The sequence below is a fragment of the Rhipicephalus microplus genome, chromosome X, assembly GCF_043290135.1.
Source record: "Rhipicephalus microplus isolate Deutch F79 chromosome X, USDA_Rmic, whole genome shotgun sequence".
Classification (NCBI taxonomy): domain Eukaryota; kingdom Metazoa; phylum Arthropoda; class Arachnida; order Ixodida; family Ixodidae; genus Rhipicephalus; species Rhipicephalus microplus.
In genome coordinates, this window is record NC_134710.1 from 45,252,370 (window position 1) to 45,274,193 (window position 21,824).

General features: G+C 43.4%; 1 protein-coding gene across 2 annotated transcripts in view; it reads right to left on the reverse strand.

Moving 5' to 3' along the window:
* The window catches only part of LOC119175883 (uncharacterized), a 766,025-nt gene that overhangs the window by 85,478 nt on the left and 658,723 nt on the right, over nt 1-21,824 (reverse strand). For both annotated transcript variants that reach the window (XM_075876430.1, XM_075876431.1), the window contains 2 exons: nt 17,769-17,918; nt 16,324-16,606 (listed from right to left, as the gene is read on the reverse strand). In XM_075876430.1, coding sequence (XP_075732545.1) covers nt 16,324-16,606; nt 17,769-17,918 — 433 coding nt within the window. The remainder of the gene's footprint in view (nt 1-16,323; nt 16,607-17,768; nt 17,919-21,824) is intronic.

Genomic DNA, 21,824 nt, shown 5'->3' on the forward strand with positions numbered 1-21,824 from the left:
CCCACCCCACCCCTGAATTTTCTTAATAATATATGCGCTCTGAATTTCTGCGGGTGGCACAGTGATTGTGTAACCTTAAATCAGAAGTAAGAAAATGGTCCGGGGGTTCTATGGATGTCGTAGCATGTAATTAAATAGCTGTCCTATAGACTCCTCGAGAACTTCTCGACAGGTGTTCCACCATTTCACAGGGGAGTACAGTCACTCACATTTTTTGATATCCAGCAACGTTCGTACATAGGGGGGAGTGGTGGCGGCCTAAAGCTGCCCAAATGTTTTTGTCGGTGAAACCATGAGGTCCACTAAATGCATTATAATGTCAGTGACACTGCTAGAGTTTGGGCATCTGAATATAACTTTTTCTGTCCTTTGCCACTCGTAGATTCTCTGCACCCACAGCCTCAACGATTTCTTTTCCTCGTGAAGCTACAATGTTGTTACGCAGCCCGCAACGAATGATGATCGTTCAAGTCTTCATAAAATATTCGAAGAGGAGGGAAACTACTACAGATATCTTTCATAACCGATTTCATGGAAGTCGCTATCCGGGCACCAGCGTAAATTAAGACCTATTTTTATGCAAAAGTCTTGAACCAACACAACAATGTGTGGTATGTAGCGTCGTACTAAAGGCGCAGAATCTCCATGACGGAAAGAGAGAATTCTCTACCAATGTAAACAAGGTAGCCCGAGATGAATTGAGCCATTGGCAGACCAGCTTCATAAAGGGTAAGGATGGACACAGGGGTGTCACGCAGGAATAAGGTATTCCCAGATAGACACAGGTGGACAACAGCGCACATATATTGTGGTGTTAAAACCAAGTATAAGAAGATATCAGACCAAACTAGATATAGTAGAGCCTGAATAAACTGGCCAAGCGGCTATTTGTGAATCTCAAAGGTGATCAACAGAATGATATTGAGGAACGCCATAGTGGAGGGCTGCTATAATTTCGACCATCTGGTGTTCATTAACTTGCGCCTAAATTGAGTACAAGGGTCTCTAACGTTGCTCCTTCATCAAAATGTGGACGCCGTGGCCGGCATGCGATCCCATTATCTTCGGGTCAGACGTCAAGTACCATAATCACTAGACCATCGTAGAGTTCTCACCCCCGTATTCTAGAATGTCCTTTCACTCAACGCTTCACCTTCACTTGAGAAAGCCGATAGGAGCGCCGCCTCTAGGCATGGCAGGTCAGTGTATATCAACGATAATCTTCTGCGATTCTTGAGTAGCGCAGCGACATTTTCAGTGGAGTGGTGGCGCAGTGCTCAACTTTGTCGAGTGAAGGGTGAAAGTCGAGTCGAGGAGCGTTTGTGAATACGGAGGTCAAAGTGGCATTCCACACATGCAGGCACTGAGAGAGAGAGAGAGAGAGAGAGAGAGAGAGAGAGAGAGAGAGAGAGAGAGAAAGAGAGAGAGAGAGAGATGCAAAGAAAGCCAGAGAGGTTAACCAACGTCCGCTTTGCCATCCTGTCCTTCCGATGAGTGATAAAGGGGCCGAAGGAGTATCGGTATGTACATGGCATGCTCCTTACAGCTCAATAAATATTTTTTCTTGCTATGTTATAACTGCCCTTATTCCATGCTTAGCGTAAAATATTGAGCTATTTTAAATAAAGTGTAGCTGCAGATATCCCTATACGTCTCCACTATCGAGGTATCGAGGCAAAAATGAAAAAAAAAAGCTCTACTTGGCATAAATGCATTGGCGCAACCTTGCTACAACTAGGCACCAACAGCAGCTTGTACATAATACGGTTTCGTAATACGCCAAGCGGATAGATGACGGTGCCATTTCCGAAAGGGGGAAAAAATTGGCAGATCCCAGGTACAGTAAGAATCGATGATATGCGAAGCATGAATGAGGAAGGTGGATATGTCACTTTAAAATCAGCACAATGTTACGAGGCGCAGGGACATAGTACACAGTAAACACAATTATTACTGTTATGCGCCCTCACGTGTCTACTTAAGATGCAAGTATGTCGTTTATAGTCGCGTAACGACGGCACCACTAGCGTTTGCAGCACCAGCATGGGCTGTGGTAGGCATGTAAATTATGACAAACATGACTACCATGTCATGATTACCATGTTTGCGCCTGGCATTTGTTTTCGCCGTCTATTGACGTCACGTAATACTAAACTTATATATATGAAGCTAGCAAAACGGCTGTCAGCGCGCTGTGAGCTTAGCATGTAGTCATGTTTTACATGACGCGCATGTTATGATTATCATGTTTGGACGCACCATTTACCTTCGTCGTCCATTCGCGTCACGTGATACCAAATGTGGTATATGTGAAGCTAGCGAAACGGCCGCGAGCGCACTGTAAACACAGCATGTAGCCATGTTATACATGACACGCATATCATGATTATCATGTTTGGACATGTCATTTACTTTCGTTGTCTATTCGTGTCACGCAAAACCCAATTCGGTATAGTGAAGCTAGCGAAACGACCGCGAGCGCACCATGAGGGTGGCGTGTAGTCATGATTACATGACATGCATGTCGTGCATTCCACATTAAGGCCCATCATGTTCGCCATGCATTCATGTCATACCATACCAGTTTTGCAGTATGTCATACGAACAAAAACCACCGCAAGAACAGCAAGATCATGACATGCTAATTATGGCATTCATGGCATATATGTCATAATTTTCATGTTATGACTAGTAATTTATGCTCGTCATAGAGTCATGTTATGCTATACCGAATTTGGTATATATTTCATTATCAAAACGGCCAGAAACGCTAAAGGTCATAGGCGGGTGAGCGTGTGGTGGGACGGACGGACGGACGGACGGACAGGACAGGACAGGACAGGACAGGACAGGACAGACAGACAGACAGACAGACAGACAGACAGACAGACAGACAGACAGACAGACAGACAGACAGACAGACAGACAGACAGACAGACAGACAGACAGATAGATAGATAGATAGATAGATAGATAGATAGATAGATAGATAGATAGATAGATAGATAGATAGATAGATAGATAGATAGATAGATAGATAGATAGATAGATAGATAGATAGATAGATAGATAGATAGATAGATAGATAGATAGATAGATAGATAGATAGATAGATAGATAGATAGATAGATAGATAGATAGATAGATAGATAGATAGATAGATAGATAGATAGATAAGGCCAACCTCGCAGAAGTTCGATAAGAAATGCTTCGCATATAAAAGGAAGCATAACATAAACCGGTTGCAATGCCACTGGTTGACGCGTAGCGCGATGTGACAAATACATTATGTACAATACGCGGACCTTGCCATTGTCGGTAGGCAGAACAGAGCTGATTAAATAGATGCAGGCGTGGGAGGCACTGCGTGCGACGCCTGATGTACGGTGTTCAGTCACGACACTGCAATAACATGCGTAAACAGGCCGTGGCCGTGCACCTACACACACATGACGATGCCGGAAGTTTGCGGTGCGTCCAAAGCCGCGGTTATGGAGCCCGTAAACTATTCAGGAAGCACACTTTGACACGCTCGCCAATTGGATACTTAATCAAAGCAGAGGTCTGCGAGAACATTCGGGAGCTTTTTCCTTTTATTTACTTTCAAACCTCGCACAAACACACGGTGCAGCGCTTGCCTGCTTTTTTTATGCACACTCTTCGACAAGCTACTACCAGCTCATGAAAAATATCTGAATAGCTATGTTAGTTTCATACTAACCAGCTCAGGAGAAATATCTGAATAGATATATTAGTTTCATACTAGTCAGGTACTCCTACCGACTTGATGGGCTATTTTACAGGTCTTCTCTATACGTTTGTCCTTTGAATATTGGTTCAATACTGACCTTCAATACTGGTTTCAACACTAGAATAAAAAAAAAACGGCAATGGCCTGGCGCTACCACGTTGAAACCACAAACGTAATAGAGGTGTTAGTAATTCGTTTTCTGCGCAACATCAAACAGCAACATTCAATACGATACACTCTTTGGTTTTCAATACAGTGCTTTTTTAATAAAAAAAAAACGAATACTAAATTTTTATTTAAACATATATTACTTGGCACTTCTTGCAGTTTGCCCAAAATTATGCAGTTTTCATTCCCTGTGGCAATTTAATGAATTTCATGTCGCGTGTATAGATGCATGTTAAGCAAAATGAAAAGGTGAACGAGTTCGTACTGATTTATCAGGGCGTAAAAGTTATGAAAAAAAAACGGGGAAAAGAAAGCACCAGTAGCGCTTGTGGTGTTCACTTTCTTGTCCGCGGCTTTCTTTGTGCGCTACTTTTACGCCATAATGAGGCATGCTGCTATGAAGCGTCACTGCCAAGTGGGACACTCAGTGCAGTTCGAACTACCAGAGACAAAGGGCAATAATCGTTCTTAATGTGTCCGGAACGTTCTTGATGTAATACAATGCTAACTGAGGTCAAACCGACGCAGGGACCCCATGTAATGTCGCTTAAGTACTAGGCGCGGAATTGAGGTCTGACATGCTAACCATGTAAAAAGAGAAAAGAAATAAGAAAGATAAAGAAGCAGAAGCAGCAGCAGCAGAACAAGAAGAAGAAGAAATTTTTTGTCATTTCAACAAGTTAAAACCCAACTAAGCTCTTCAAACTTGTTCCAGTCAGGTTTATACGGCAGTCTGGAATACAAGCTCACAAGCATAATACCTGTCGTTGAAACTTAATGTATGAGGTATTATTGCAATTTCATTTCTTTGTCTTTTAAAATCACCTACCATTCTTTCAATAACCCTTAAAGCCACAATGTCGCATTTTTGGCGAATCCCCCAAAATGGGTATGGGACAGTGCTCACAGGCAACAAACAAACAAACAAACAAACAAGCGGGTTGCCTCAATGCGCGCGCCCCCGCTCACATCGAGGCACCCTACTTAACCGAGACAAAGAGCTAATGAATCGAGCAGTAGGCTACGTTGTTAATATCTACGTTTACGACGAGGTGATTTTAACAAATGACATGTCCTTGCGCTCACTTTCTCTAAACCAGTGCAATAAACAATGTAATCCACACAAAACAAATTAAACAGATAAAATGTTTATCGTTACATGCTAAGGGTATAGTAAAGTCGCACTCTCTCCGGCAGAAGCTTAAAGGCCATCTGCAGCACCCACGTCCGCCTTTATTGAAGCTTTAGGACCACCGTGATACTGCTTCCGTTTTACGACGAGCGGACTGCCACTATCCCTTAATCGAATATGAAAGCAATACACGTAAGCGGTAAAGCACGTTTGAATAGGTAGTTGGGTGGAATAGCATGTCTCTATTGGCTCGTCGAAAAAAAAAACAATATGGAAAGGTAGGTTGGTAATGCCTCAGCGGGTAACCACCAGCTGTGAAAATACCACCGCGAAGTTGTGCAGGCGAAAACAACAGACCGAACAAATCACTGAAATGCACCGCATAGCCCATTTGTCGGTGCAATAAAATCTTCGGCAGGTAGGTACGAAAATGCACTGCATGGCCCCTATAGTGCAAAACTGCTGCCCCCTTCCCTGCAAAAGTTACTAAATTGGCCGTCCGGGTGCAGAGTTTCTAGAATATTGCACTTATTTATATTTGTCTAAAATCTGTGCTTAGATATGTCAATAAGGTATTTACTTTTTTCTTTCTTTCTTTCCTTTTTTCTTTCTCTCTCTTTTCTTCTCTCTTTGTTTCTTTCTTTCTCTCTTCCTTTCTTTCTTTCTTTCATTCTTTCTTTCAAGCACAGAGTGTTGCTACATGGCAAGGCATTTCGCTTTACAAATACAAGTTGTGTTTTCCACCTGGCAGCAAGTTCGCTGAACTCCCCACACTGGCCATGATAACACACCGGGTCGCGGCAGACGTTTTCAAAAAAATAGCTCGTTTATGGAAGCGAATCTCTTCCCAAATGAACAAAAAAAAAAAGAATGTAGAGAGAACGAACAAGTACAGTATAGGCAGATGCGCGCTCCACCGCCTTCATCTGCAGCGTGCTAAAATTAAAGCGGAACGAGCCCATTTTGCTGAAAGTTCATCTTGCGCAACATTCCGGAGAATATTGCGAAATATTCCGGCCGAGCTCGTTCGAGATTCGCGGGCAATTCAATCTAGCCTTATGAAAGTTAGTGAGTGCAGCGAATGTCTCAAAACAAGAATATGAAGAAGCTCATATACAGCCAAACAAGAGAGAAAAATGAATAGCAAACAGGACAAAAAAATGGAGGCGTTTCGGCACAAAGCAACTAAGGATGGTCAGTGCCTTCGTTGCGCAACCGAATCGCCTCTCGGTTGTGCAGCGTTCGTGGTTCCGTCACCGCCGTGCGGAGGCAAGCTCGAAATCTGACCGTGCTGAAACCATTAAAAAGAATTGGCGCTATCTCTGGCAAAGTGGTGTAATTAGTTTTGATCAACAGTTTACCCAATTACATTTATTTCGGGGAAGGTCATTTGCCTTCTGTTGAAGGCATGTTGATTAATTAGTTTACTATTCCAAAAATACTTCCGAGGTAAATATTTGAGACAAGGATGGGTGAGCATATAACATAAAAGAAATGCATAGCAGCCGACTGCAGCATACACAAAAGGAGTTACAAAAAAGAGGAGGAAGAAGAATAACAGATGTCGAAAAATGCAGATGCTCCAAGAAAGAAACGAACGCAAGAAGCTATGGAATATGAAGACCACGAATGTGTAACTTGTACTGTTAAACTAGGTTATGTATATGTGAATGGGACTGTCTTAGTAATACATGTGATGAATGAATTACCCTACCAGACAACCTTCTTCGCCCTTTATTGTTTCGTTTTGCAATTATTTTAATTATATTTGTACACGTATTTTCACCCTGCTTGGACTTGAGTCTGCATTATTGAATAAATAAAATACAAATGCAGTTGTTAATTGGCTGTCGTGAGCCATGACCGGCCTAGGCGCACTGGAAACACGGCAGCTCTGGTACGTCAGACCGCAACTACAGATAACAAAGCGATGATTTTTGAATAAATGCGTGTCGAACTACAGCCTAAACAAACAACACAAAAACGGCACGCGTCGTCTGAAATAAACAAGCAGACCGGTTTTTTTTTTTTTGCGTACCACCTATAGCATTTATTGAGTTCTTTATTCAAAAAAATAAACAAGTACAGAAAACTTCTCAGTAAGTCTGCGCAAGAAGAAGCACTGCAATGGCTGCCCCCGAGTTTTACGCCGAACAGAAAAGGAATAGGTTCATTTGCGGTTTTAACGCGATAGCGTTAAGCAGCTCCTTTCACCGAAATTCCGGTGTCCGCGTCGCCATCGACGTCATTGGTTGTGAGCGAAAAATGATTATTTTATGCATGGTAGAAAAATCCAGAACGACGCGATTAAAATGAATAAATGATAAAAAACGCCGGAGCAAAGTGGAGACCGCACCACAGTTGGGGTCTGAGTGGGGATCGAACCCGGGTCGTCTTTGCGGCAAGCGAGTGTTCTACCACACAGCCAAGCCTCTTCTCTTTTCTGTAATGCATGAAATCATTACAAATGAAGTACACACAACATACTTCATCAGAAGTCAGGCAAACGCCTCTGATTTTGAAAGCGGTGAAAAGAACTTCCCCTGCTTGTAAGTGCAGTGAAAGTAGCTTTCATGCTTCTCAAACACACGCGTCCTGTATATATGCTTCACAACACAACATGAAATATTGCAGTAATAATTCGTGGTAAATCGTTCATTGCCAACGTACGACAGAATATGCGATTATCATGATGGTTGAAATCTGGTACCCCACTACAAAAGGCACACACGCTAGTGCGTCTATTCTCTTAAGGCCACCACGTTTATGGGTGCATATCAAATCCGAACAGGCTTCATGCGCGAATTGTTTGAAGTACGCCCCACGAACAGGATGTCGCTATCGCGTTCGAGTCCTAAAGGCGAAACTTTTTAAAGTCCCCTATTTTTTCTTTGTGCATAGCGCGGTAGAAAGAAAAGCCCCACACCACTGACGCTAAGCGGCATAATTGTTTACTTGAGACGACCTGCCGGTTTTCCTGACCAAATCTTGCCCCTTTTCTCGCCTCCATCAAACTTCGTAACGGGAAGTTTCGGTTTGACATTACACTCTGCACTTCCTGGGCACCGGGCGGGGTTGGTTTGTATATCACGCATATAATTCAATGCAGTATATGAAAAATTACGAGAAACTTTTCGCGATTTCTAAAAGGTGGGTACACCTTAAATTGTGCTTATTTTCTCAGATACGCAACTTCCCTCAAGTCAATAATTGAAAAAGTACTTAACAAGTTCTTATATATATATATATATATATATATATATATATATATATATATATATATATATATATATATATATATATATATATATATATATATATATATATATATATATATATATATATATATATATATATATATATATATATATATATATATATATATATCGCCATAAAAAACGAACAGTAAACAAAGCGTAGGGTAAGTTATACATATAAGTTTAGCTCAAACAATAGCACTTTTGCAAGTGAAAGTGAAATGAAAGTTACCTTGCTTCGCACGTTACACGTACACGTTAATGATAACTGTTGGGTTTAACGTCCCGATACCAAGATATAATTACGTAGGACACTGTCGTGGACAATCTCCGGTAAATTCGACCTTCAGAGGTTCCTCAACGTGCACCTAAATACACGGGCCACGAGCCTCAAGCATTTTCGCGTCCATCGAAAGTGCGGCTGCTGATTCCATCTCGCGACTTTCGGGGTCAGAAGACAAGCACCATAATCTCTAGACCACCATGGCACGTACACATATGGTGCTTTGCCAATAAAATTACCGCCGTTGCCATCCATTTGCGCATTTTTTGGGTATCTAAGTTCATCTACGGTAGTTACGACCAGCCAATACCACTGACGGACAAGGTGGCCGACGTGGAGTGTTCTTGTGATCACAGCAGTCAATGTCACGCATATAGTATGTTTATGTTGTATATAGTATGCATTTCCATTGAAAATAACAGTTACCTTCTTCTGCGCTTTCTTTAACGTCACTGCCTATTTCTTTACACACACACACACACACACACACACACACACACACAAACACACACACACACACACACATATATATATATATATATATATATATATATATATATATATATATATATATATATATATATATATATATATATATATATGCACCTAACAACAACAACAAAAAATATCCCTTTGACCAACTTATTCTTCTAACGGCTATACCTGTTCACGCTTTTAAAAGGACCCACAACAAATATTCATGGTACGCGTTTTCTTGAGTGCAACGGGAAGCTTACTGGTCATACCTTGTAATCACGGAATGGTAACACGGAAAACACCGTAGAACATTTATACCAAAAAAAATTCTGTTTGTGGAAATTACGCAGTCTTAAGGAAACACGCTGCAAACAGTGGATGCGATTGCAATAGCGATTATACACCAGTGTAACGCCAACAGTGATGAAAAGTGGAGCCCTAAGTACAAACACGTGAGGCGCTGTGTTTTTCAAGCCTGGAGTCTCGTGACCGCTGCTTTCTAGCGTGCAAAATTATTTTACAAGAGTTACAGCGCTATTCCGCAGCTTCTTATGAACGTAATTTTGGCCGTGCACAGGTCATTTTTTCGACTTTATCCAAGTCAAGCTTAGCCAAGCCTTCAAAAACGAAACGACGTGATTACACGTGATCGACAATTGACGCATGGTAGTTCACGTGCGGTTATAATTGAACGGCTTCGATATGTCATCGCTTCACAACTTGGGCGAGTTAGAGAAATGAACCAATTTCGGCTGACATGCGAGTGCGAAATTTTGACCCCTTTCAAGTTAAAGCCCCTATACTTCGTAAAAATACCACCATCTGCCATCCCCCTCACCACGTCCTGTCCGACGCGTTGCTTTTTGCTTTCCCTTGCGACAGTGGCGCCCACTGTAATGCGCCACGAACTTGCAATTTGCTTTCGAGCCGTTGAGACGCTGTAGTTTTCCGAAGCTATAGGGGCTTTATATCAAGTAGCGCCAGAGCGACATGCTTCGGCGGACGACCGCGGTAGCAACGGATCCGACGGACCACCACCATCGCCCCCACCAGCCGCACACGTGAAGAATGTATATTGGTAAATAATTTCGCGTGCCGCAGCAATCACATTCAGAAGCCCGCGTGCTTCTTCGGGAATCGAGCTTCTCCGAAAACGCCACGCGCATGCGCCATTGCCTCCATTTCCCTGCAGAGGACATGCACGAAAGCAGTGCCGATGTTCGTGCTTTGTTTCTTTTACCTCGTAAGGCGCATACAAGCAAGCGAAAACGAACGTAACATACATATTCTAAACTTCGGTCTTTATTTTTGTGCTCTTTAAATAAAATCAAAGCAAAGGAATTAGGGCTTCGCATTTGTGGTTCATGGGTCTTGCGTCAGGGGTGCGACAGGCCAGTATTAGTTACTTTTGAATGCGATTTCAAAATATAAATCGCACTCAGATCGCGAAAAGTGTGCTATCACCTGTCACCATAATTCAAGCTCATTTGCTTTCCACCGGAACCTAATCATCCGTTTGGCCAGTTGTGAGTGCATGTTAGGGGTCCTTTCGCTGTGACAGAACCGCTTCATGAACTCGCTATATGCATAGAGGCTTGGACGTTTATAGGGATCACTGATGAATCCTGTAAACTTACAATACATATACCTTAATCTGGTATATTATCTTGTCAGCGAGACAAGAAAGGGATACTAAAAACGATTAAGGTTCCGCATTTGGTATACATTATATTGGTGCAACTAAACTTCTTGCTATTCTGCATCGCTCCTGTTCCTGTCCTTTTCTGTCTATGTTTATTTTGTTTTCTTTCGGTGTGGCCGGCATTCCCTTAACAAATAACTGTGCATCAGCTTGCCAAGCAAATACAGCGTAAATGTAGCGCGAAAAAGACACGGACAAGAAAGCGTACACCAAAAACGCTTGTCCGTGTCCTTTTCGCGCAACATTTACGCTGTGACGGATCAGTACCAACTTGCTCTCCTCTCCATTTTCCTAAGCTAACCACGCCAATAAAATTCTATATTCGCATGACACATCCGCTGGATCATCGGTTGGTGATTTACCAGCGTGTTCAATATAGCCATGCGGGTGTTTTGATTAGCAAGATATTGATTCATGATGGCAGCCCTTCCGCTAATATTGAGAACACTAATGCTTAAATGCACGAAACAGCGCCCGCCTGTGTTGGGGTGAGGCGATAAGATTGATGGGTGGTAGAGGATATAAGACCATTCCAGAAAAATAGGTCTTTAGAACGCGACCACATCATCTAATGGCCATAAATAACGTTCGTATGAGATGTTCGCTTGCTCTTCGGAATTTACATGGCGTAAAAAAGAAAAATAGAACAAAATATTATTAAGGCAGCTTCGCCCTATTGGCCCAAAGCTGCCTTATCTTTATTTTGATCTTTTTTACGCCATGTCAATTGAAGGAAATACAGAGATGAGTGGCCTCTTTGTTTTACTTTATTTTTCTCTTTCTTTATTTTCTCCGATTTCTGCTATTCTGTCTTTCTTGTCTCTTTTTATTTCCATTTTCCTTTTTCCCACTTTATATAATTCTTCCTTTCTAACGTTTTTTTTCTTTATCTTTCTTCTTTTTTCTCTCTATTTTTTATTCTCTCTCAATTCCCCTTTATCTCTCCCCATTTCTCATTCTTCCTGTGCTAAGTGTCCTTTTTCCCCTCCTCCACACACTCACGTTTCTCATCCTCAACCTTACTCCCCTTTGCACAACCGTATGCTATACACTACACGCACAAACGTATGCTACCCTCTGCTCGCGTGACCAGATAACTGTGTGGTTACGACACTCGATTTCAGATCGCGAACACACGGTTTAGAAACACCACCTCGCCAACACAGAGTTTCCAAAAAATTAACTAGAGAAGACTATGGCGCTGTGATCGTACAGCGACCATGGGAATGATGGGTAGTACACGGATTCGCCTATTATTTGTACTTGCGGGCAGCGAATTGTACTTGTGGCTCCGTTTATTGCTGTGTTTCGATTTCGTTTCGGAGGAAAGAACAAACCGTTTCGAACTTCGTGTCCAGATATGGAATAGTAAGCCTAAAAGAATAAGGTAGTAATATTTAATAAGGTAGTAAGCCTAAAAGAATAAGGTAGTAATAATAATAAGGTAGTAAGCCTAAAAGAATAAGGTAACATTTGCTGATTTTCGTTTCACGAGAAAACAGATCAAAGCCACACGAACACACGCGGAGCCAGAAGTACGATGCATAGACAAATCCATGTACTACTCATCAATCCCGTGCTCGCTGAAGGGCCGTGTGTGTCAGAGCACCAGAGTTCCCTCTAGTGTATATTTAGAAAGCTCGACGCTCGCCAAGAAATTTTGTTCGCGAAGAATATATTTCTTTATCTCGCCTTGCACTGAACATCTTGCCCACCAGAGTTCTTGCTTCCCACGTCGGACAAGTAGGTGCAGACGTTCTGAGAGCGAAGCAGAAGATGAAGAGGACGAAGATAGCGTATGCCGGATCTTGATTATGATAGTTCTCTGTTCGCCCTGCGCGGATTAACGATCGGCAGCCGCACAGTTAAGAAAGTGTAAAACCTCGCAGGCTCGCTCACGCATTCGCCCAAGAGGACGGGAGAGGGAAAGCAGTCTTTCGTTCCTCAGCCTATATGTGCTGATTCTGCCACGCCACCCTCTGAGAGCTTTCTTCACCTAACGTGGTTTTGCACTATAGCCTCCGTGATCGGCGCACCTTTGACTAAGTGACGGTGTCGTGTGATGACGTCATAGTAACGCCATGGTCACGCCGTAATGACGCTACAAATTTTGGCGATCTGCAACGTCGTTATGACGTAATATAAAAATGAGGTCACGCGATAATTATTTTTTTGCATCACTCAGAACCGGAAATTGCCCAGCAAGTAGCCTTTGCATTGGTACTTTTAGACACAAATAGATCATCAATCCTCAGCGATTTTAGGCTAGCCGTGCGAGCACTTTCCGAAGGAGTAATCAGTGGTAAAACTTTTTATATTAATTTTTGAACTCTCGCACAAGTTACGTGGGACACCCTGTATATACACCTATGTGCGTGCGTTGGTATGTATATACATATACACTCACACGCCAACGCACGCGCTAACATTCATATAGGATGGTTAGGATGAATGGTCATATAGGATGGATATAGGATGGAGAAAAACTTTCTGTCTGCACCCCTGCAAAGCTATCTATAGCGACCTATGTTGGCAAACGAGTCAGTGCAGACCAATGAGAAGCTGCCTGCATTGGTTCTTCTACTCTCGTTTGGTATTTGTAAAGGTAGTGGTTTACTTAAGCTTGTTCGGTAGCCTATAATGTCATTACTGCCCCGTCAAATGGGCAGGAGCTAAACAGATGCAACCGATACGCTTTGATAATACAAAATGGAGTTGAACAATTTATTTATTCTCATTGGCAGGCTTCTCATTGCAGGCTATTTCGCTTTACCGAGGCTCACTATTGCCATTGACAATCAGTGATTTCACCCACAGTTTCTTAATCGTTTTCGTAAATTGTGACTTCGGACTATTGACGTTTTCGATAGATCTATGGTCTAAATAAAGCTGTTGCGAGAACTCGTTAACATCTATTGCATTTCCCTTTATTTTCACCGTGCTATAAGTCCATGCGGGATTTATCTAATGCTGGGCCCTGCTCTTTCCTTGCATAATGACAGCCGTAGATGGGTCGGGGACGACACAGTGTTCACTTTCCCAGTACTCGCACAAATTTTTTTTGATCACGTGATTCACACGACGTTTATCAGCGTTGCAAACCGTGCCTCTCAACAGAAGCGCCTATATTTATCACGAAATGCTCGGCCTGTAAATTTGGCTGAATAAAAGTCTATTACTACTACTACTCACGATATTCACACGCGATTTTTCACGAAAGTTTGTGTGTGTGTGCGTGTGAAATTATCTTCCCTTGTATTACGTCATTCACGCGAAATGACGTGCGAACATACCCGATGAGCTGTTGACTATCGATACTGAGCTCACCCTTCAAGTATGGGGATACCCTATCACTGCTCCAGATATAGGCAGCCGTTTTCCGTTTCTTTGAGGGTCTGGATTCCCTACCATTGTCTTTCTGACATCACTTCATGCGCTTTGATGCATTGTACTGCTGTACTATACAAATATTAAAAAAAACAAATAAAGAGAGAGAGAGGTTAAGAGAGTTCGAATACAAAATTTATTAGGACCGGGTACTTTAAATCGGCTTCGCACAAGCTTTTCGCGGAAAAAGACACTTTTGTTTTAGCAAGTGCTTAAAAGCCATTCAAGGCGTACAGTACGCCCGGTGGGCGAAGGAGTAGGATACTATTCTAAGTGCTCTTCAGGTACTACCTGGTTTGTCGGTTGTCTTCGCCATCAGAAAATGACGAAAAAGATAACAACAGCCACGAAAGCTGTGCAGGTCATGTTGTGTCGGAAACATCGTTGCTGACAAATCAGGAATTATTACATATAAGAATAGGACAGTTGTTTTAAACGATGAATCTTATTTCGACGAGCTTAGTGGGTGCCACCGAAACGCATAACTGTTATTCATGTCTTTGTAGGCCTTTCATATGCGCAAACGTGAAAACATTTTGTTGATCAGCATGAGAAAGGATATGAGAGAGATTTTTTATTGCTTCTGGGCTTTGTCATCTGTCCATACGCCTTTCTCTGGATTTAGTGTATCTCTGGGCGTGCTTGTCCTAACTGCAGGTAGAAACTCGCAAGTAATTGAGACGATGATAAGTACTTGGTTCGCAAACACAGAGTCACCGTTGCATAAGTGCGCACTGCATAAGAAAAGTGAAAATAGAGAATGTGCATAGAGGAAGGTAGCAGCGTTGACCAAAAGGGCAACCAGGTCGGCTTCGCTACCAAAGCAGAAAAAAATAACGAGAAATGAAAAGCATTTAGCTGAATAACAGCTAGTTACTGAGCAGTAATTTACCGAACAATGATGTGCACGAAACAATATTTAAATTATGTCTACGCTTTTACGTGCTAAAGCTGCTGTACGATTATGAGGCACCTCTGATAATTGTGCAGAAAGGGCTCATTGTGACACAATGGAGTTTCTTAATGTGTAAATAAACTAAATACACGAGAGTTTTATGCATATCTACCCTAAACAAATGTGGCTGCTACCATCGAGAATAGATTTCACCATAACGTACATAGCGACAAAGAAAATGTATGGTCAAAGGTGACCGTACGTACCAGTCAATCGTAAAAAAAGAAAAAAATTGTGCCCCTGGTTGGTGCTTTCAGAACAATACATGTAAATTTTTTTGTAGAAAGAGCAAGCAGCGAATTGTTTTATGTAACAAGGAAGACCAAGAAAATGTTGTAAAGAATAATAGGGCGAGTGGCGTTGCTGGCTCTCTAATTAAAAATCTAGGCTTCGCTGAAACTCACAAGTTACTTGATTATTGTAAAAATTTGTTGTCACCACAGATGGGAGAACCAAGCCAACAGAAAAAAAAGTTGACGAAAAACATGTACCCACGATCAAACTTGCAAGATGAAATCACCCGATATGATTACATAGAGTGAGAGTTAAAAAAATAGGTACAGAGAATTTTAATAAATAGGAATATTTACAGCAAATATAGTGGAGGTTCCACCATCGCCATATTGCGAATAGTTCTCCCTGAGAAACCAGACGACACCACAAAGTCAGGACTGAAAGGACAAAGCTTTGGAGAACAAACTCCCAAACTTGTGCCCACTCGTCACATTGGATGAGGAGAGGGGGGGGGGGAAGCTTTAGGCTGTGGTTCGAAGAAATTAAGCATTCAGCAGCTCCGTGTATGCAACATGTCATTGGCCTGCTCCATACATCACCATTTTTTTCTGGCGACGAAATATAATTGGCAATGGACGCTGACCTTGGTTACCAGTGATGCACCAATATTCATTCATAAGTATACTAGAGGCGTATTAACAAGGAAATCAGAAGGTTACGAAGAGCATTTGTACTCGAGCACAGTGTACTTGTGTACCTTGCACAAGAGCTCTTCATCTCAGTATTGTCCGGAGGGGTCACACAATACCGAAAACTCAACACACATTCTGAAAAAGAATGATTTTCAGGCTGAAGGCTAACGTCCTAATGGCTGTGCTACGTTCTCAATTGTCGTTTACAACGGTCCGAGCACTGTGCGAGCCCCGAGGAAAACGGGTAAATGTCAGGGCACACAAACTGTTGCTGTGGCGGCTCACCTTTGTCGAGCTCTTCACGCGTGGTGATGAGATGCTCATCCAGGAAGCGTGCGTCCAGGTCCTGCATGATCTCCCAGAGCACCGAGCCGATGGAGCGCAGCGACTGGGCCGCCACGAAGGACCACTTGGTGCCGCGGAACTCGAGCACCAGTCGGTCGTGCGAGCGACCTCCGCCGGCGCGCCACTGCTGCAGCTCGCTGGTGTGCTGAGACTTGGCCAGCACCAGCGTCTTGCTGTCCAGCAGAACCACGTGCTCGATGCCGATGCCCAGGACGCGGTGCGCCTGCGTACCCCCCCTGGGAGCTATAGAACGGTCGCGCTGCACTCAGCGGCGGCGCGTGATAGGAGAGGCGACAATTAGACGCGGATGAAAGGCTCCTCGACACGTCATTAGCGAAGCCACCAAGGTCGTCGGTACGCGCCTCAGAACGGCACGCACGTGACCTCCACCTCTTGACGTGCGCGGTCGTGCGCACTCCCGCTCTGCCGCACCTGAAGGGTCGCGATGGCGTGCTTTCCGCGAGCGAGGTGGACAGAAACAAACAAAAGGACCCTCTTCATCGATAGCTGCTTGGGGATAAGAGGTATATGCTCGGTATTTTAGCCCGTATGCCCGTGAAAGACTCTAGTAGGGACACGAAAATGATTCATTTGTACCGCGACGCAACTGTGCCTTGCTTTGGTCCCTAAGAAATCTCCTACCTCACCATGACGACGTCTTCCGAGGCGGTGTTACCAATTGATAGCACGCCCAAATCAATAAAAAACGGTCAAGTTTTTCTTAAATAAGATGCTATCTTACTTGTATAGGCTCCCCGAGTTTATGCCCACAAAAACAGTGCCGCCGTGCAGTATTACCGGTGGGGAGTTGACGTACGACGCCTATACTATCTGTGCGGCCTGTGTGTTGCTTATAAGCTGTAGCCTTTCGCAATCGACATGAGTAAATACAGTGAGTATACCTGAGACCAAGACCGCAATTCAATTTACAGCACTCACTATCAAGCGTGAACGGGCATTGAAAAACTACGCCACCGAAAAAACTAAACAAAAAGAAAAACATTCAGCGGCATGCTTCCGCAAGAAGCAGTGCATTCAACAAACTCACGCGGGAGCCTTCAATGTTACATCCGTGTCATGAGCCACACCGCACGGACAATTACATGTTTTCCTCGATCGTCAGAAGTGCTGTAGTGCGCGAACATTTTAGCGAATCAGGTCGTGCGAATATACCGAGTGTTGAGGTTGGAAACCGTATTTTGCCGGAACTCATGGTAGATTACATCATCACACAAGTGCACTGCAAACTGCAAACGTGCCACTATGACACTTTGGGAATATGAACAGCGCCCACATCGGCCGACTCTGTGCTGCACTGCTCAGTTCGCGCTCATGATGCTCTCAATGGAGGCAGCCACAGAACGAAAGGACAGACTGGTGCTTACCCGCTTCTTTGTCTTGCCTCGGAGCAGCTCTTTCACTTGGAACACATGGCAGCCGAATGAGGGCAGCCGCTTGCATGTCTGAATGTACAGTCGCTTCAGGTGGATCTCGCTTTCGTATAGCGGTGAGTGAAACAGCTTGCGCTTCTGCTCCTGCGAGATTAACGAGGAAGTGCTTTGGAGCTACGAAAATCCACTGCGCTTAACTCGAAGAACACGAATCGGAGAGGGACAATTCGCGTGGTTGAGAAAAACATAAAAGCAATCAGGACGACGGTTCCGTGAAAAGGTACAAACTACTGTAAGTGAAAGTGAAAATGTACTTTTGAATATTTGCCGCATATTTCACGCGTTTATATTGCAAGAGGTCCCCACCAGCGCCACTACTCCCGCTAAAGCGCTTCAAGGTCATGCACATGAGCAGCCGCGTGAATTTAGTGCTACGCATCGGGCTTGAATACGCAGTCTGCAGCAGAGACGATGACAAAACGCCGCGTTTGCGCACTTCGAATGCTTGCATTCACGAAACGTGCTGCGCAATTACTGTTTGCCAAGGGAAAAGCTCCAACCAATTCAGATGCTGGACGCATTATAATCAAAGGCGAACGACCAATGATAAACAAACCTTGCAAATAAAATAGTGTCTGAATACGGGGCTTACTGAACAACGCCCGGCCGCTCATTTTATGCGTCCATATAGCGCGTAAACAATTCCGTCTATCGTACGAATCTCAATAACGCTCTAAATCACACTCTGATGCTTGTGATGGCGGATTACAAGAATCTGTTGATGTCAACGTCACGTTATATGAGGAATATTATACAACTGAAAGTAAGTTACCGAAGCATCCAATTTTAAAGTGCATTTTGCCTATTACCACCTGTCTTCACTAACACTATGTCCTGAATGACGATAAGCTGAAAATTTTTCTCTAACGAGCTATTTAGCTATAGAGATGTGTTTTTTTCTGAATGCTGGCTGTAGTTATATTAGTCCTTTGGTTACACAAAAAGCTGTTGCGAAAGTGCTGGGAAGGGATAACACAAGTATTTTTTCCCGCACGGTGCAACACTGCCAAAAAAGGTTATCGGTTTAAGGGGTTTAAGGCGCATACATACTTGTGCCATTAGCTAGCACAGGCAGACTAACAGCGAAGGAGGACAGGCTGTTCCTCTACCGCTTGTCTCTATTATTTTTCTTTCCACGAATGACATTCATCCCGTCAGCGGGGGTGTGACGACGCTAGAATCTCTGCGTGGCGTGCCTAGGACCCATAGAGGGTGCCGACATTTGCGGGACTGGAAGTGCTCCTGCGGTCAGGCAGTTTTACAGCTATATGGGCGGCGCTGTGCGAAATTTCACCGAATCACGAACAACGCCAGTTGAAGACTGAGGGTCATTTCGGAAGAAAGAAAAGATGTCCCTGTTGTCAACAAATCCGTTTCCATTTTCGCCAGAATATGCAAATAATGTGCTGCGTGATCCATCGATTCGCGCCTCTGGCTGTTTGGTCGAGTTGAATATGTGGTTTTAAAACATATGGGTAGACCATAGCAGTTCCTTTTTTCTTTTACAAGGGAGTCTCAAGCTACTTTCAGATTGACTAAACGTTATCTGACCAATCAAAAGTATCTGATTTTCAACAGTTAATAACAAAGTTGCAAACAATGAACAGCAGATCGATCGATTCCAACTGTTACATACTGCCTTTTAAAAACATTTGTGCTTGACTTTTTTTAACCTGCTTAATTTGTTTGCTTCTAAAGCCAGGAGGGACCATAAAAAGTGGTAGAATTGATAAAGATATTCAAGGAACGTTATTTCAGTGGTTTCTTGAAGATGTGAATTTATTGAGGGGTTGCAGGAATTCCCAGAAGTTTATAGGTACTGAAATAAGTCACTGTTAGATATACAGAACGACGTCAGTTAGCTAGAGAAGTCACCATCTGGTTCTCATGGGCGGTGGAATAAAATAATCTGCATTCACGTAATGCGATTCCTTACGTCCCACTTGGGAAGCATGACACAGTGGCTAATGAATGGTGATGCTGCCCAAGACAAAAACGTGATGAGTACAGTTACCTTTACGCACCCGAGCTATATATAGAGCAGAGCTCAAAAGTGAGCCACAACAGACAAGAAGGCGAAAACCAGAGCACTTGCTGACAGCTGGAAATTTATCGAGAAAACAAGATATAACGTAGAAAAACTGGAAAAAATTATTCATCGCTAAACTCCGGGAATTGCTTCGAATGACCTTTTAGATAGTCTGTTTCTACCTTGCGCAACACCACTGAAGACATGGCTCCCTAATTGTCACATGATTTTTTTTTCAATAAATAAAAGATTGTCAAACGTATTTTTACCCTTAACTTGAGCTAGCACCTCAGCGTCGGATATCAACGGAGTAAAAGTGCGCTGACGGCAATACAAAACAACATTATAACATGGTTGCCCCTTCGGGCATCGTCGATGTTCCATAACGTGAATGTTATGGCATCAGTCAGTTTGGGTGATAGATTTTGCAATTATTCGCAAACTCGCCTAGCGGTGCATTCAAGATGGTGATGGCGATGTCTCTGAATATGCAATGCAATGATGAATTGCCGATGCTTTGCTTAAAAACACAGGAGTATAGGAGGCAGAAATTCAAGGATGATAGAAGAAATTCAAGCAATTCAGAGCATCACCCTGTAAATAATTCCATTTTTTTGAGGAGAGGTTCGTGTAGAGTGCAACACACACACACACACACACACACACACACACGCGCGCGCACACACGCACGCACACACGCACGCACACACGCACACACGCACGCACACACACACACACAGGCGCGCGCGCAATTTTTATTGTTTGTTTGATTAATTGATTGATTGATTGATTGATTGATTGATTGATTGATTGGTGTGTGAGATTTACCATCCCAAAACCACCATAGCCCGCAGGTCACGGAATCGAATCCCGGCTGCAGCGGCTGCATTTCTGATGAAGGCGGAAATGTCGTAGGCCCGTGTGCTCAGATTTGGGTGCACGTTAAAGAACCCCAGGTGGTCAAAATTTCCGGAGCCCTCCACTATGGCGTCTCTCATAATCGTACAGTGGTTTTGAGACGTTAAACCCCACATATCAATCAATGAAACCACCATGTGATTATGAGAGACGTCGTCGTAGAGGGCTCCGGAAACTTCGACCACCTGGGGTTCTTTAACGTGCACCCAAATCTGAGCACACGGGCCTATACAGCGTTTTCGCCTTTACCCACTTTATTTTCCTCTCTACATTCGAGGGTTCATAATTCTAATATTTTTGCTATTACGCAGCTGGTCAGGCAGTAAAGCCGTCGGCCACTCGCAACTGGCGCCGTAACCTAGGTGACGGTGACAATCGCCGCCATTAATGTTGTGCCATCGTCCAGGCAGCGCAAGTCATAAAGAGCTGTTTGTGTTCCTATTGCTTACTCACGGGTGCACCACACATACCTGGGTGAGTCTTCTGTGTTTCTCTGACATGCTAATCAAACACTAAAAGGCTCACGCACTGCACTACAAGCAGTGCACACATGCAAAAGTCTCCGTGCAACCGTTTGAAATGCGGCAACGTGGACATACGAAGCTTGTAGTCACTAAGAGTCACTGGCAAAACTGCTGCACGCTGAAGTTGAACTAAATTCAGTTAAGTAAGTTTTTCGACTGACATCTAAACGCTCGGTCAGTGTTCTGTTTTTATTACATCGGGTTTTTTATACGGGGTTAATGGGACATGTCCTTTATTCCCTTTACTGTTGTTTGCGTAGTTGAAGAACGTCTAAAGCTGCTGCTATCAATATCAACGCTTTTGCCATGGATGAGGCTCGGGAATGTGGGCGCGAGGCCCTTCGACACCTTCCATATATATATATTTTTGTCGGGCCTGGCAGAAATATTTAGGTAGCATGCTTCAAGTGAAATTTCACTATAAATGTAAGCAGTATTATGGATCCTTCATCTAAGACAGATCTTGTTCAGTGATTAATGTCCTAGCAAGCTCCACAAAGAGGTAGCGCATCATTTTGG